At 38.4% G+C, this 18595-nt stretch overlaps 1 protein-coding gene across 2 annotated transcripts in view; it reads right to left on the reverse strand.

Annotated features, from left to right (window-relative positions):
* LSAMP (limbic system associated membrane protein) overlaps window positions 1–18595 on the reverse strand; it is a 605854-nt gene that overhangs the window by 51522 nt on the left and 535737 nt on the right. For both annotated transcript variants that reach the window (XM_020288073.2, XM_020288085.2), the window contains exon 4: window positions 189–323. In XM_020288073.2, coding sequence (XP_020143662.1) covers window positions 189–323 — 135 coding nt within the window. The remainder of the gene's footprint in view (window positions 1–188; window positions 324–18595) is intronic.

An 18595-nucleotide genomic window follows, 5' to 3' on the forward strand; every position in this document is an offset into this window, starting at 1 on the left:
GAGTTGATTTATCAAATTCAAAGGCCAAGTCCTGCCCTTGGATGTGTTCAATGTATAAATGCGCATCCCTGACCAGAGGAGCATCTGCTTGAAATGCAATGCTCTTTTGCTAATGGAATCTTTAAAGCTCACTGGAGGTGGAGGCGCACCCTGGGCACATGGCACCTGCTGACTCCTGCTATACTCACAATTCACAGTGACCTTGACTTGTTTGACGTCCGCTGAGGAGACCTCGTTGGCAGCTTTGCACTCATATTTGCCTGACTGCTCCCTGGTGATGCCGAGAATCTCCAGGTATTCTTCTTCTCCTTCAAATTCTCTTCCTGAAACACAGAGGTTTGCAAGATTGTCTTTCAAAGTCTAAAATATACAAGCGATCACCTCATTTTTCTTTTTAACAACAACAAATCCACATGGCTTTTCAATAATTTGACAATGTGCTTTGTCTGACATCAGATTCCACAGGAGCAGACCCCAAGACAAAAAGTCTTGTGAAAGTGATTAAGTAGGAAGTATTCTCAGGAAAAACTGGTAGGAGAGTAGGAAAGTGGGACCTGGAAGAGAAAGAAGCCAAGCTAAGTCCCACAGAGAACAACTCTGACTCTGTCTTTCAGGGAGGTCTCGGGGCAGCACGTGTCCCACTTCACAACTCTCCCGATCCTGAGGCAAGGAGCTGGGGTGCTTGTATGTCCAGGCCCATCAGTCATTGGTTAAAGGTTTGGAACTAAATGGGGGCTGTGGGGAGGTGCACACAGGCTGTAAGGTGCTCTGACAGGATATGAGTGACATCATTAATGACACCGTGCTGCAAAACACTCTTTACACCAAAGTGGTTATTAGAAGGAGAAGTGGCTTGTTTTGAGAAACCATCACCCTTCTCCAGATTTAACCCTGTCTTGCAGTTGTGGTTTCTTTGTTCTGCAGCACCACACTACGTCATCATTGAGGCTTTCAGGTCATGGGCCAGATGCATGAGAATTTGCTGTGGATGGTGTGTTTTGTGATAAACTGTGCCATCTAAGGCTGAGGGCAGGGAGCTAAATATTACTGGCTTACAAATTGGTATTAGGTATATGGAGGCCCTTTTGGGAAAGATCTACAAAATTGATCTTTTTGTGTGCATTTATCTCAAGATAGGCAAGCTTGTTTAAATTACCCTGATGCAGAATATAATGGATTAAATGCATTCGTTTCTAAAGAGATGGAGAGAGAAATAAGGAAGAAGAAGTAGAGAGGGAGAAAAAGGAAAAGGGGAAAGAGAAGGCGAAGAGGAAATGAAATTGGGCAGCTGGAAAGGTTCAGCCAGAGCTTGTCCAGAAAGGCCCATGGACTTTGACTAAATGGAATCCCCTGTGCCCCCAAATTCCAAAACTCTACTGCTGCTTGGGTTAGGGTAGAGCAAATGGGAGGGTGTTAAAGAACACAGTCTTGCCACCATGATGGGATCTTGCTCCCATTATCCTACATTAAATTGCGCCAATTTTTAGCTCTGTTCAAATGCCACACACTGTTTTTCTTTCTTGGAAATTCCCTGATGGTCAGTTTAATATAATAGACAACTAGCAAGGAGATGAATTTACTGTGCAAATATATCAGCTAAGCCTGTTAACCAGGCCCCCAGTAAGAGATAGGGCCTCTTTGATAACATTCTATAACAAAACTGGAATTCTCCAAACTTTAAGTTTTCTGTCAATTATCAATCTCACTAGTTTTGAGGACACTTTACAATCCCAACAACAAAGAGGCAAGAGTAATATAATTTGGTTCTGAAGTTCTGTATATTATCTAGCACATGCTTCTACTCAAAATGTTTTAAAAAGTAGTCTATAGTATACAGCTGAATATTATTTATAAAAGATGTTTTTATCTTATCTGTGTTTTTTCCTTTTTCCTACCCCACATTCAAGTGAATAGTGAGATCTGCTTTTACATGGTACACAAGTAGAATGTAGCAAGAACCCAGAACTTTCAGAAAGGGTAATAGGCCACTTTTTTTTTGGAATAACAAGGAAGGATTTGGGCTTGAAAGGGAAAAAAAGAGAGAGAGAGAGAGAGAAATCTTTCCTGCATATGTGCATCTATGGACTGAGAGTCAGGCCAACTATTTGATGCTAAGAATCTTCTGTCCAAACATAAATACCCTGAAGACCAATGGAAATTTTGACAATCAGTTTTTTATTTATCAGGCTGAAATAGGCGCAAGCACATTAAAAACCTGGAGTGCACATGTAGAATAGACAGTAAAATAACATTGGTTTTGAGAGTAGCGATAGATTATAATGAGAAAAGAGTTAGCGATGATTTCAGAATGTTTTAGGATTTCTTTCCTGCCCTCCCACATACTCATAAACCTTATTCCTAAGTGGGTACTGAGTTGTCAGAAGAAGAAAAAGAAATAATCTTAGAGATAGTTGACAACAGTGAATTATTTTCGATTCCCATAAAATACCGAGAAATGGTGGGTCATGGATTTCTACCTTGTGCTTTGAATTTCTAAAAGAAATCAAACAGTTGCAGGAGAGAAAAAGATTAGTTTAGCAACACCAACTAAAGCCCTATCAGTTCAGAAAGATGGCACATATGGAAGTATGTGCCATCTTTCATTCATTAAGATGAATGAAAGAAAATAAAGCATTATTTATTGGGTTTGGAGCCTGGTATGCTTACATATCAATATAGGCATTAATAGTCTCATATGTTCCTGATAAGCAGATAATAAAATAGTAAAATGTTCAATCTGATGTCTCGGGGGGAGAGTTTCCCCCAACACTACCGGAGGATGAAAGGGGAGGTTTCCCGTAAGTGACCCACACGGGAGGCAGAGACACCCTTTTTACTTCTGCTGTGATAGCTGCTCCATGCCAATGACTGCCTCTGTCTCCAGCACACACTGCACGGATGTGTCTCAGTGGAGTTGGGGAGTCTGAAGACACTAACCAAATACAGGTAAGAGAAACAGCATTGCTATCCCTCATCCAACCAGCCTGACAAGAATTTAATATATTAAACAACACCACTGGGCCAGCCCTGTTGTCATTCTTGCTTCACTTTCTCCTTTCATCCTCCGGTTGAAACTCTTGCGTGCCCTGCCACTTCCTCCTGGTATGTTCAACTCACACTCACAGGAGACTTTGCCCACAGTGCATTATTTTCGCTACTTCACTTGGGAATTTCTCACTAATCCATAGTAATTTAATAGGAAATGGGAGCTTTCTATTGCTGGAAACCCAAAGCTCCAAATTATAAGCTCCTTGGGGACCATGTCTTACACATAATATCCCCATGAACTAGCACAGGGTTTGGCACAGATTAGTTACTCAATAAATGTTTTGAGTTAGCTTGCTGTAGACTGAATGCTTGTGTTCCTCCCAAATTTATATACTGAAACTTAACCCCCAAAGTGATGATATTTGGAGGGAGGGTGTTTGGGAGGTGATTAGATCATAAAGAAGGAGCTAAGAGCTCTGGTGAATGAGATTAGTGTCCTTATATAAGGGACCTCAGTGAGCTCCTTTGTCTCTTCCTCCAAGTGAGGTCATAGTGAAAACATGGCCATCTATGAACCAGGAAGTAAGCCTTCATCAGACACTAAATTGGTTGGCACTCTGATCTTGGACTTCCCAGCTTCCAAAACTGTGAGAAATACATTTCTGCTGTTTATAAGCCATGCAGTCTATGGTATTTTTGTTATAGCATCCTGAACGGACTGAGACACAGCTGAACAAGCATATGTGAATACTAGCATCAGATCTAACACTTCGTATGGCTTAAGAAAACTGAGCTAAGCTAAGTACTGAAAGGTGGCTAAATATTTCTGTAAGAGAAGCTGGTGTAAAAATCCACTCCCTTTTAATGATCCTAATAAAGTATCATTTTACTGGGAAAGAAAGGGTGTGCTGAGTGCGTTGCTGTTGACAGGCTGCACAGGGACATCTCTGGCCATGTCCTGAGGATTTATCTGCTGTGTGGAGTTATTGTTTCAGAAACCTGCAGAATCCCGAGTGAACACAGGCTTGATACAATGCCATTCTTTTCATCTCAGCAAGAGTAGTTTCTTGTTTTAAGGCATGGAATACACCATGTGAATCTTCAGGCACAAAATTCTAAAATGCACTCAGAATCTCGTGCTCCTTTCCCTTCACCCTAGTGTGTCTGTCCGCCTGGGGGCACCTTTTCTCCTGTTTTTCAGTTCACTCTGACTGGCTGCTCTCAACCCAAGAGCCCTGCCACCTTTTCCTTTCACTCTCTCAAGCTTTAGAAGACTCTCAGGTCAGAAATTGACATATAACCTGTGCTTAAGTTCTCTGGTGGACCAGCTCTATGGCTGCAATTTGGGTCTTTCTTTTGCTCCTATCTATTATTTCTCTGCCCTTGCATAAATGTTTACTTGAAATGCAAATTCCAATGTTTTGGTATTTTAAACATCTCAACCAATTTCCACAAGCTTGCTCACGGTGCTGAGTATTATATTTATTCTGGGATCTAGTGTTTAGTTTAAATCTCCCTTTGCTTAATGTGCTTTTGTGTCTCCTGGCAATATTCAGCTACCAGGCTAAATAACTTCTCACCCTCCTCCGTGTATGCACCTTTTAAACTCTTGCACATAATTAGCATATCCCCTCTTAGTCACTGTTTACTCAAGTTGTACATATTAGTTCTTTTGATATTTCTTCATAAGTCAGAAAGGAAGGCCTAGAGCTAATGGCAAAAGAAAAGTGTTCTCTTCTCTGTTCCCCAATGTGGAGGCAAATCAGCCAGGAATAACTGCAATTAAAGTAGGCCAGGTGCTGCCTTCTGAGTATAGTGCCTTCAGAGTATCATACTTTGATAAAACTTGTAGTTCACAGTCAAAATGTTGATTTATTTAGATTTTTTAAGGTCAACCAGGCATTTGTAAGCAAGCAACCATTTGAAATTTAAATTTATTTCCATGCTGCTTCTCTTTTCCCCTTTCTTTCTCTCCTTCCCTCTGTCATCCCCTCTTCTCTCTCTCTCTCTCTCTCTCTCTCTCTCTCTCTCTCTCTCCCCCCCCTGCCCTCCCTCCCTCCCTCCCTCAGTCTCCCTCTCTCTCTCTCTCTCTCTCTCTCTCTCTCTCTCACACACACACACACACACACACACACACACAACACTAACAACTACTTATTTATAAATGTGCTTTCAGTCTTAATGTCTAGGAAACAGCATACAAATTCACTAACCCTTAAATATTTGCTTATTAAATGGAATAGGCCTATTCTTAAAAATTTCCCAGGACATAATAACCAGTCTCCTATTTGGAATTTTTAAAAAATTAAAAAAATCACTACTACCTTAATAATCATTATGGTGTCTGCCTTTCTTATGCTTTGAGATATAGAAAATACAATTTAGGAAATATGCTAACGTTGAGTGTTTCATGACTTTAAAAGTACAGAATTCCAAAGGATTTTACATATTAGAAAATGGATGAATCATTTTTTCACTGTTCTAAGAAGAATCTTATAACATCTCTGTAGACCAATCTTTTACAGAAGGAAAGACACATTTGAAATAGGATTGCTATTCCCTTTATTCACTAAATTTGAATATTCATATGGAAGTGGCTGCAGACACATTAACTATAAACACAAACACATACACTTTAATGGAGAGCAAAGAACTGGAATTTATCTTGCTGTGTGTATGTATATATATTTGTGTTTTTATGCATCCGTGATTAGACATGAGTGTGAAGAAAATGCACAAAAAAAGCAAGCTATGAACTTCTACCTATGAAAATTAAAAAAAAAAAAAAAGGATCATGAATCAATGATGCCATTTGAAGTTTCCTGTACGGACTTCAAATGCTGTAACAAGTTTCTGTTCTTATAGTACGTTTCATGTTTTCTTTTTTTTTCCCCCCCTAAGGACATGCTCACATATTCATGCTTTTGCTTCCTTCCCTACTTCTCTGCACATCATGTTCTACATGAAAATGATAAGAAGAGGAAGAGAGAGAGAGAAACACATGAAATCTAGAAAAAAATGCCTGTGATGGGGTTCTGTTTATATTTCTAGCCATGTCTCTCTCCAGAGCCTTTGAAGTTTTGGTTTCTCAGCTTCGCATTCCACCTGAGAGATCCCTTAGTGTTTGCAATGTCACTGTCCAAAGATTGAAATCACTTCTCATCCCCACTTTTCACCCCCGGAAGGAAGGGAAGAGTGAAGAGTAGTAAATGATACATGACTGAATGAAGGCAGGGAAGGAGCAGACACAGTTGCTGGAAGCAACAATCATGGGAGGATAAGGAGGTACAAGGAAGAGTAATGTATTGAAGGGGATGAAGAGAAGAAAAAAAAACACCTAAAAATCCTGAGAGATGTGATACAATGAGCATAATTTTAAAGAAGAGTAGGAGGAATGGAAATGAAAGGGGAGAGAGTTCTTTAGAGAACGATGCATCTGACTATTAAGATATTTGAGCTGCACAGAAGGGAACAGGTGGGCCATTCTGCTATAGAAATGTTCCCTATTTGAATAGTAAGACACAACAGGGTGTGGATTATGCAAATTGGCCCCATGCCTTCTGAGGCCCCAAAGGGTGTAGTTAGTACCCAGAAATCAATGACAAGCATAATTCCAGGGAAGATTCACAACTGGCTTTAGCTCTATGAATGAGCATGGGCCAAATGAAGAAAAACGCCCTGGCATTATTTTCTCTGGCATCCAGAGAGCTCCAATTCATTATGATGTGCATTTTCCTTTCACATGTAAAAAATAAGCTCACTGCATAGTTTGAGCCCAGCATCCAACCCAAGGCTACCATCCACGCATCCTTTTCAGCCATGGGCTGTGACATTCTTTTATGGTACTCATACTAAACCATTACCCCCTACCTGGCGTTAGTTTTTAGAAACTTTCCTGCCCTTCTAAATGCTATACTTGAAGTCAGGATCCCCTACATTTAGTTCCTTGAAGGGAATTGTGTTGAGAATAACCATGGTAATATTGTAAGTCTTTACAACTGTAAAGGCTACAATGTTGAAGCCTATTAAAAGTTCAAGAAATACTGTAGAGTGACTGTTGAATGAACTGCTTAATAAACGCTAGGCACTGTGCTAGGAGACTCAGACTCAGATATATTGTCTTATTTAATTCAAGACACTGTTAAGATTGCTTACAGATGTGGAATGCATAGAAACATAGGTTTAGAATGGACAAGAAACTTGCTCGAGTTTATAAAGGTAGCAAGGGAGAGATGAGGTTCAAGCCAGGTCTGTGGACTTTTGCAGCCCATGTTCCTAATTAGGCATGCCTACTTTTATCCTTAGAATGCTGGGAGACACTAGAGTTGGCTGCATTTTTAGCTTCTCAAAATCTGCTCTATTTCTTTCTTCCAAGTATAGAATGCGAGATTAAGAGCAAGAAAGGCAGGGAATTTCCAAAGCAATGCAGCTCAGTTATAGATAAAGAAAGCAAAATGATAGCCTTCATCTGTGATGAGGCTTGTCCACTTAACTTCCTTCTTCAGAGAATCAAATAAAGCAATAAATGAGAGAAAAAAGTTAGTATTTTAAAATTTAGCCTCTACCCATTTATTTTTAGAAGCTCTTCCATAAGTTATAAACTCAACTGGTGCACAAAATCATTAGCAACAGGCAAAGGCACTCCAGGGGCACTGTAGAATGGACTTACGTACGATTAGGGAAGACTTCCTGGCAGAAACGAGTTTTCAGGAAGTTACAAAACACAAGTGCAGAAAATCCAAGTCATCAAGTTGTAAAAGGGTGTGGCAATCTGATTAGCCTGACTAAAATAGAGGTCTCCATGCAGGAGCAATGAGGATTGTGATGTGAGAGGAAGACACTCATTGGTGTGCAAGGGGTGGTATGAAGACTCTAGATTTGCCATGCCAGGTACCTCTACATCTCATTCAAGCCTTTTGGCACCCATAGAGTACCAAGTGCAATGGCATTGTTTTATAATTTGTTTCCTTCCTTCCATCCTTCCTTTTTTTTTTTTTTTCCTGTAGGAAACAGTGTGTATGTATGAAATTCTATTTGTTTGAAGTCCTTTATAGTAATATACCAACACCATTTACTCTCGGTGTCAGTTTCTTGGCACTGAGTCCTAACATGTATTGCAATAAACCTTTTCGTGAATTACTGTGAAAGGGGATATGGATTCTTCAAAAATGTCAAAGCTCATCATCAACCTTGTTTAATTGACAGTGGCTGCCTGGAGACGGATGTTGAGAAGGATTCTGAGGCAGTGTCTGAGCTTGATGGGAGACAGTGGCAGTGTGCTCTCTGAGAGCAGGAGAAGGAATATGGACCATGTACATGCATTCTCACCTGCCTTGGGTTTCCTCTAGGCCACTGGGTTTTTTCAGGTAGAGAAAAATATATTTTAAAACAGTGTGTAAGTTAGAAGTCAGTGACTTCATAAAAATAAATGCAGTTGGTACCACTTGGGAAATCAGGAAGGAGTGCTTATTTTGGAGTGAAGAAAGTGAGTTTTATTCTTCATATGATTGGTATCAGGTTTTCTTGGAACATCCTTTGTAGTACATTCCATAGGTGCTTGGAAATACGGGGTTAGTAAGAGATTTGGGCTAAATGTGGATTTAAATGTGCAATTTACACATTGGTGATAATTCAAACCACTGGAGTAGGGGTTGCAGAATATTTGTATGATGTAGCATTATGTCATAAAGCAAGTACTCACTGTCCCACTTCACGTTTATTACTCCAGGGGTGTCAGGAAGAAGAGGCAGAACTGAACAAAAAAGAAGGGGAAAAAAGCCACCAAAATACTTAGAAGAGTCCTTTGGGAATAGAATAGAAGCAAAAATTCCTGCAGGTGTTGATTATTTTTCAACTATTTCCTAAAATGGGGAGTGGGGTGCAAAGATTAGAATTGCTGGACAGTCAGCTGGAACCAAGATCACTCACCATTGTCATGGGAACTGCAGGGGCTTTACCAGACCTGTCATTAGGATTCTGCCATGGCCTCGGATTAAACATCAAGAGAGATGAGAGCAGCAGTTGCTGTTTTCAAGAGTCACATAAATCAATTGGCATTTTGTAAGTGAATGTGTTAAACTCAGCAGGGCAATTGCACTGTGGAAGGATTTCTAGGTGGAGTTTTGTGGCTGCCACAGAAGCCTTTGAAATGTAATTAAAACAATGCAGCCCATAAGATAACCCTATCTGGCCCTCCACCCTTTTGTCACAAGCCCTGATATTGCAGTGGGCTCACCCCAAAATCCCAGCTCCATTTCTTCAGCTAGGCCCAGTGTTGAATGAGCTGTTTGATCCAATTTAGAGAATTGTTCTTGCTTAAAGTCAATACATAAGTAATAAAGGGAAAAGAGGAGATGAGGAGTGGGAATAGTACAAAAAAAGAAATGGCTTAAGCAAGAACAAAATTGATGTTCTTGGAATATTTTCATTTAACACAGGGCGGGCAGCTTTTGGCTGCTCAGGGACCAACACAAATAATAGTAAAGGGTTGGGCCATTGGCTTCTTGATTTTGACCAAAATGTGGGAGGCAAGAATCACCCCATCATCATTCATCCTGGGTTGCGGGCCTCTGCTTACCAGCACCCCTCAACCCTGGCCCTGGACTTTTAGCCTTTCTGTGAAACAGATGGATCACAGTGGGGGTGGGGGCCCAGCTGCAGTGTGAGGAGCACAGGTGGAGGTGGAGTGGGAGAGAGCAGGAGAGAGCACGTGCCTGCTCTTGAAAGCAGTGGCTCTCCCAGGCTGGGCTCACGTGCTCCTGGAAGGCCATGAGGCCAGTGGGCCAAAGCTTAATAGGAAAACAGCAGCGATTTGTCTCCACTGCTATTTATGTTTCAAGTGCTCGACAGGCTGTCAGTGCAAGTGAGGGTCGCTAAATTTACTGCCTTTCGGATTACTGCTACAGTCTCTGACTTGACAAGTCACTTCATTTAAAAAGCACTGCATGAGGATGTTTCCTCCACTTCTTTTTAAATAAAAACAAAGGGAGAAGAAAAGGCCACCACAGAGGTTTAAATGGTTGAAATAAAGAAAGGTCAGGAGACTATCTTAGCCTGAGGGGTAGAGGGAAATAGTCTCATAAACTCTCATCTAATTAAGATGGCAAGTTAGGGAGAGGGATAACCCCAAAGTTCTTGATTTGATTGATCAGTGGACTGGATGATATTTTTATAGGGGCAGGTGGGTGGGTAATAAAATGAGTTTTTTATTATTTTTAATTTTTTTTATTTCAGCATATTACAGGGGTACAAATGTTTAGGTTATGTATATTGCCTTCGCCCCACCTGAGTTAGAGCTACAAGCATGTCCATCCCCCAGACGGTGTGCACTGCACCTATTATTAGGTGTGAATATACCCCCCTCTCCCCCTCCCACCTGCCCGACACCCAGTGAATTTTACTATTATATGTGCACTTAAGTGTTGATCAGTTAATACCAGTTTGATGGTGAATACATGTGGTGCTTGTTTTTCCATTCTTGTGATACTTCACTTAGTAGAAATGAGTTTTTGTGTCTGTTGAATTTGAATTGAATGACATTCAAATGGAGATTTCCTTCTAAACAATGGCATACAAATAAAGAATAAAACTACTTACTTTTTAAACTTCATTTTTTAATATATTCATTTATTTTCTGAGGTCTTTAAAATCAGAGAGCAATAACTATAGGCAAAAAGGAGAAATTAACCATCTAGGGCATGAAGAAGATAGAAATGGGATATCTCCGAATGCTGAGTAAGGTTAACAATTCAAAATATAAATTTTCAGTATTAAAAGGACTAAACACTTAGAAATACATATGCCAAGTAAATTGTGATCTGAATAGCAGTGCATGGCTTCCTAGTGTAATTATAAAGAGGCGTTTGACAGCTCTCTGTTTCTACCATGTGTCAGCCAATAATTTAAATAGGAAGTACAAGAAATAGAGGACAAAGAAGAAAGAAAGTTCCTAACTCTCATGAAACATATATTATTATCAGGTATAAATATAATTCCAAAGCTCTGGAAGGCCTTGACTTTATTTCAAGTGCAAGGAAAATTGATTAAAGGCTTTGGGAACAATAGTTAAACTTTGCCTAACAGTTTCTATTAAAAATTATTAATCGTATTTTCCTCAATCATTTTAAATGCCACTCCTATTTACAACTTCATCTGTTTTTTTTTTTTTTGATTCTATGCTGTTTCTTGATTCCTTTTGTCTATTCCTGTGCCAGTATCCTGTTAGACTGTTTTAATTACCATAGCTTTATAATACATTTTTATTACTGGTACGAATAGTCATTTTTCTGAATTTTTCTGCTTGGTTCCACATATTTATTTCCAATGAAATTTAGAATTATTTTATAAATTAAACAAAATAAATATTTGGTATTTTGATTGTGTTTATATTAAATTTATAAATTAATTTAGAGAGAGAGATACTTTACAATCTTGATTCTTTCTATCCAGGAATAAGTTAGCACATTTAAGTTTTCTCTATTCATCCATCAGTTTTTTTTTTCTTCACAAGTCCTGAGAATTTTGTGTTAAGCTTGTTTTTATATAACTTATATTTTCTTATTTCTAGTTATTAGGGTCATTTCTGCTATTGTCTAACTGTTATTACTCGTATTTAGAAGAACCACAGTTGTATGTCAATGTTGTAACCAGCTACCTATTGAGTGATCTTTTTCTCTTATTGTTGCTGAAATTATGTTGTATCAACAGGCTATCCCATTTAAAAAAAAAATTCTCACATTATTCACCAAAACACATTCATTCAAATGGAGTAAAGGTTGAAAAATTAAAAATTCAATTATAAGAGTACTAAAAGTACTAAAAGAAGTGTTGAGACAATAGTTTGATAACATTGAAGAAGGTAATAGCTTTCTAAGCAAGCCATGAAATACAAAAGACATAAAGAAAAAAGATTTATTGGTTCGACTGTATAAAATGTAAAAATTGCTTCACAGCACAAAAACAACATCAACAAAATTGATATACAAATGGCAAAATGAAAAATGTATTTATAATATATATGAAACAAATAAAAGGGCCAGATTCCTGAAAGAGTTGAATTTTCAAACCCAGTAGGATGGTCTGACCATTTGGGAAAAAATTTGGCAATATCTATTGAAATAGAAATAGACATATTATCCAGCAATTCCACCACTAGGTGCAGTGATGTCCACAGCGACATTGGAAGCACCCACATTGTGAAAAGAATAGACAAATTGTTGTACATTTGTATAACGGAATAGCATACAGCAAAGAAAATAAATACATGACAGCTATAAGTGGCAACATAGACAATCTCTCAAATATAATGTATGGAATAAATAAAACAGAATAAATACAATATAAATGGCATCACATGAAAATTACAGACAAGTAAAACTAATCTGTATTTTCCAGGGATGCTAGATAATTAGAAAAGCTATAAAACAAAGCAAGAAAAGGATTATCATAAAAAATTTAGCATTATTATATCTAGTATTTATTAAGTGCTTACTATGTGTCATGTTGTTTATATAAAACAGTTCCTTAAGAAAATGTAATTCACGTAATGTAATAAGTTATGCTATCTGATCATAAAAATATGTTGGTTATAAAAATACTATGTATTGTATGTTCTTTGTGTTAGAATATACATATAAATGCATATATTCACATATACACTTTTAAACACATTTGCTTATATATACAACGTCTATGTGATGTTAACAGTCTTACTTCTGGGTTATGGGATCAAGAGTGCCAGACGTGTGTGGTTGGGGAATTCCTCTTCATTTTATGCTCTCCTATACTGCTTGAATTTTTTACATAGATCATATATTACTTTTATAATAAAATATTTTTAAATAGAATTGGATTTAATAAATTCAGTGCAGGGGAAAGACACACCCGTCCTTGTGGCTGTATCCTAAGGGCAGATTTCTCATAATGAAAAAGAAAATCTCTAAGATTTTTCTATTTCCAGCTTAGGGGAAGAAGAATTAATAGGGAAATAAGACACCAATTCCAAATGACAAGAGGAATGGTAGCATGCAAGTTGCGATTATATAAAAGCAGAACAATTTTCTAATTAGCTGGGCAATAAAGAGTTTTGATGACTATGCATGGACATCGTCCATTCCAACTTACCTCCTGTACTTTCCAACTGAGGCTATTAAAGAATTATAACCACAGGCCTAGTCCATTGGTCCTGTAGCAGTGAGACTTGAGCCTGGCTAACTGTTAGAAGCTCTTTCCCCACTATGGATATGGAGGGAGTCTGGACTTACAGTGCTGACCCTGAAGGCGTCAGGTACCTGCCCGTATACTCACGTATACTTCTCACTTTATGGCACCAGTTTGCCTGATTGCTCTTTGGTTCTTTTCACTGGTAGTCAGATTGCACTCCAGTCCTCAGCTGGGGCTGAAGTTGAGCTAAACTTTGAACTTGACCTATTATCTGTTGTCACCATCATCTTTGCTGCAAGACTAGACCCTTATTACTGTATTTCTGTCACTGACTCATAGCCTCCTAGCTTTGATGCAGCACCATTACCCAGAAATCTCTGTGCTGTCTTATTGTCTTACCCCCTTGGATCTGAATACTCTGAGGATGACCCCAACCTGAGTTTCCTTAATGATAAGATCTATGAGTCTTACAGGAAAGGGGAGGAATTCTAAGGTGGGAGTAGAAAGAACTCTTCCTTTGTCCTAATTCATGTCTTCTGTTGCACTCCCTCTGCCCAAGTGAAACTCAGCTTATCTTCCTTTCTCACTAGGATCTTCCAAGTTCCCTAGTGGCTTAGCACCCGGCCTAACAGGTGTAAGCTGCAAAGTCATTTCCTTAAAAGCATACAATTTACAAAGTCAACAGAGAGAATTTTTATCTCTATGGAGAAAGAAAGCAGGTGATAGATAATGAATGCCTGCCATACTAAAATATCAGGCTACATATTATTTTTCTGTTATATACCACAGAACTTTGGATCTCAAACAAGCACTTAAATGTACTCAATCATAAGTTTATAGCAGAAAAAAATGTTGTGCAACTTCTCAGCCCTGCCATGGAGCCATTTTGTCTTTTTCTAGGTGACTGATCAGTCTGCTTGCAAGGTTTACCCCCTTCTTTTCCCAGACCTGTCACATAGGACTTCACTGCACCCACACAGAATAACTGCCTTGAGATTCAATCGCTACTGGATTCATCCTAGAACTTATCAAGTGCAGGTTTAAGGCAATAATTGCAAGACATATCTACTAAATATGCTACTATCAGTTTATTTAAGAGTCTCTGGATTCTATCCAAGAATCACATATTTAGAATGCAAGCCATTTGGACTATAATTATTTCTGCACTTCCTAGAAATGACTTCACTGAAGTGAGACCATGGGCTTTTCTACAAAGACTATTAAAAAATTACCCTTTTGAATGCACTTTCTAGGCATTTCATAAACTTCAGTCAAACACATTGTCTAATATATTATTCACTACTCTTTGGAAAAGGACTCCATGCATACTTTTATTTAACAGAAAAATATCTTTTCAGATAGATTTTTAAACTCTTGCTACATTTAAAAAATAAAAATAAAAAGAAGCTATGAGAATCTACATATTTTTCCTTTTGCTTTCACTTTAGAAAAATTATGCAAATATAGTGCCCGGGCATAGTGATCAGCTTATCTCAGTTCTGGTCGGATCTGTTCCAGTGTTTCTCAAAGTGGAATCCATGGACCACCTATGTAAGAATCACACTGGGAGCTGCTTATATCTGCAGATCACTGGGCTCTTTCACAGACTTACTGAATCAGAATATCTGGGGGTGAGGCTCAGGAATCCCTGGGTGTATAAAGCTCCCCAAATGATGCCCTGGCCCACCTACATTTGATAACCATCCATCTGATCTTAGCAGTCTGATATCCACAGGCACATCCCTTTTCTACTCTCAAGGGAGTTCAATTAACTCCAGCTCACAGGAGTCAGACTGACCTGGGATCACAGATCAAGCTGGTTTTTAGATCAAGGGAGATTGAAGAAGAAAAATTAAATCAACATTCTGCATTGAACTTAATTCACATTCCTGGGTTAACAATTTAGCTTCCATTCTTTGGGTACCACTCTGTATCACCTGGTCTGTTTACATATGCTACTTTATTTATCTATATAAACTTACTCTTTTCTCTCTTTTTTTTTCACAAAGAAAGCAACTGAAATCTAGCAAAGTTAAGGAATTTTCCTAACATCACACAGATAGTAGATGGGCAGAGTAGAGATGTCTGTGTGACCCTAGTGTTTTAAACCATTATACCATGTTTGAAAAGTCTCAGCTCTGTTCCTGTGATAGATTCCCATCTTGTCCACAAGTTTTAGACACCAGGTTCATGACAAAAGCCAATACTGACTGCCTTCTGGTCTTCCTGGAACAGCGTGAGTCCCAACCCCCAATTGTCAATTACCCTCTATTTTCCTCTTCATCCTACAGTTCACTCTGTGTTGCTTGGCATGATCACTAGATTTTATTATTGTAAAAATCACCGAGAATAGGTAATTTACATGTAAAGTTGGACAAGAAAATACAAATCGCTACTCTATTACACATGAATTTTGTTCCAAATAACCTTTGATGAGTGGATAAGCTGTTGGTGAACTTGGAGAATGAAGATGGATAGCTACTGACCTTCCCAAGTGTTGGAAGATCCTTTAAGAATAAATTAATTTGTAAACTACTGAGAGATTTAAATTTTCTTTGGCTCATGTAATGTAGGATTCTGAGCTATCCCACCCCACACTCTTATAATCTGGTTGCAGAGTTACATTGAAATTACATGTGGCCAGCCTGAGGAGCAGGCAGGGGAGGCGAGGCAAAGCAGGGGCTGCCTGCCTGGGGAGATTTGACAGGTTGCCAGGAAGGATAAATTGCCTCAAAGATATCAAACTTTTAAGCTTAATTATTTTCCCATTAAGGATCCTTTTGCAATGCAAATATTAATGCAAGTGGTTATACCTTTTATCAGTTAATGTCTTGATTCTCAATTAACACCTAAGGGACTTCTCAGCCTGCAGGCAATCAGGATGGGTACTTGTGGGAATAGGTTCTGCAGAGCTAGAAAGACTAGAATGAAAGAAGAGGACACTGCCAGGGGATGTGGGGAGGGGGTGGCCACAAATTCAGATATCATATTCACACAACTCTGGCTTAGTGAATCTAAATGTTTGAGGTGGCTAGCAAGTGAATAGTAAATACTGTGACAAGAAATCATTGCCACTAATATTTAAGCCTTGACGTGAAATTAGTTGCAGATATGAAATACAAAAGGGCATGAGATATCTATCTATCCATCCATCCATATGTTAGTTAGTCCTGTAATAATTATAAAGCACACTAAAAGTTGTTGGGTCTATTTGAAGAAATGTTAGGTGGTCTTTTCCAAGACCACTAGATCTTGATGAGCACAATAATTTCCCAGTTTTTCAAAAGATAACTGGGTAAGTTTTGAGCAAGAGGTCTTGGAATATCTTCAATAAAATGCTAGGCTTTCAAATCCCCTCAGTCTTCCCCTCCTTGTGTGCTGATCTAAAATACTGTCAGTTTCTGGAAGGGTAAACCTGATTGTATCAATATCTCAACATATCTATACCGATGTAGTTTTAATTTTCCAGTCTAAAAACCTTTGCAATTTCAAAGCCAAAAAAGTTAAGCACCTCAAATCAACCCTTTTTGACAGATGGCTTCACCCAAAGGCAAATTTAGCAGTGGCTCTCAGGCAACACTGTCTGACTTGCTGTGTTGAGGGGCAGAGGAGATGATGGGCAAGATGTGAAGTCAAGAAAGCTTGAGAAAAAAAGCCCGAAGCAAACAGGAAGGGAATGGAATAGGCACAGGAAGACCATAGAAGAAATCAAGCAAATCAGACCTTCGGGAAGAATAAGAGTAGGAAGAAAATGCTACCAGAATGGCAACAGCCTGAAGTAGACTCACAGATACCTCCAGAAAGAAATCTGTCTTGTTGACAGTCAGGGCAGACAGAGAGGTTTGCTTTGGCTGGTTGAACCTACAGCCTATTTGCTAAAAGACTTCATTTTGATATAACACATAATAATCATTCTAAGAAGTGTTCACCTGATATTCTATACATCTAAGAGTAAGTAAACAGATAAGCATGTGATTGCAAATATGCATGAGTATAAAGAAGTTTAAGATTCACCAAAGTTTGGAGTGGGCATTCCTGACAACATAGGAATAAGCTTTAGTCCTCTTTAAAGGACAGAGGACCCAAAACATGTTTGTTTGTTTGTTTGATTTTAACCAATATCCCTGGTCCTGATAAAGTCCCAGGTGGACTAAGGGCTTTAGATTTCGGCTTATGCAGGTTATCAAAGCACTTTCTGCACATCAGGGATAATGAAATATTTTGTCTCTATGTTTAACTCTTGTCCAATGGAGTGTCTGCCTAGGGAACTACTGAGTGCTATCAGGGATAAGAGCTGCGGGCCACTAGCATAGGAAATGGAGGTGTGGGGTACATAATAACTGCATGTTCTGTGGTGGGGCTAGTTAAACATTGGTTAGAGCATGGCTAGGTTTGATCCACACTAATCAAAAGAAGATGTAATTCCAAAATAGTCAGATACCCGATCGCTGAATCCCTGAATCCACACACTGGCCATTGAGAAATCTATCCCTTCCTTCATCATGTGGGCAAATAGGAATATTACAAAGTAACTTAAGGTTGAGAAGTATTTGGAAGAAAATAAAAGTGTGTGAAGTTGTTTAAAATATGTTTAGGACCACTTAGAGAAAGGTACATGACTGAATTTGAGTTAGCAAGAACATGGAATTATTCCTTAACCTAAAAGAAAAATATTTTTCATTAAAGCATTGAAGATATGAAACTTAAAACACACATATTTAAAAATAAGGTTTAGTTGAAAGAAAGTTCCAAAGCAATTTCATCAAATTTAATCAAAACCTTACAGACTTAATCTTTCTTTTCTGGAAAAGTCATCACTAACTTTTCCAAACTACAATTCAGAACAGATTCTCAAAATTATTCAAGCGGGAGATTCAAATATAAGAAGAAAAATATTTGATTATGTGAATTTACGCTTTTGTTACATTTGATTGTTAGATTTTAATTCAGAAAAAATGGTGCAGGTACCCAAAAAAAGAAAAAAAATCTAAGAATATTTTGTGGGAAAATGATCAATCAACAAAATGCCACTCAGTAATATTTCCCTCTATAAATCAGTAAAAGAATATCAGTATAACATTTCAGTGGCAAAACAGCTAAATTCAGCTTCTAGACCATTAGTGTTACCTAGCACATAGTTTGAAAATCATTTAAATAGCTTGCAGAAAGACCAATCAATGCAATTATGTTCAAAGGATAAACTAAAAGAAATTTAAATGGACAGTAAAGAGTGTGGCTGTTACATAGACCAACTGCCAAACTTTGATAGCTGTAATTGAAAAGCCAGATAAAGTCAGGAAGCAATTTGACATCCCTTGGGTCCTTCATAAAGGGCTGAATCCCTGTACTCTGTGTGTGTGTGTGTGTGTGTGTGTGTGAAAGAGAGAAAGAGAGAGAGAGTGAGAGAGTGACTGCTAAAAATACAGAAAGGATGGCTCTTCACTTG

Source organism: Microcebus murinus, chromosome 1 (assembly GCF_040939455.1).
Source record: "Microcebus murinus isolate Inina chromosome 1, M.murinus_Inina_mat1.0, whole genome shotgun sequence".
In the NCBI taxonomy this organism is placed as follows: Eukaryota; Metazoa; Chordata; class Mammalia; order Primates; family Cheirogaleidae; genus Microcebus; species Microcebus murinus.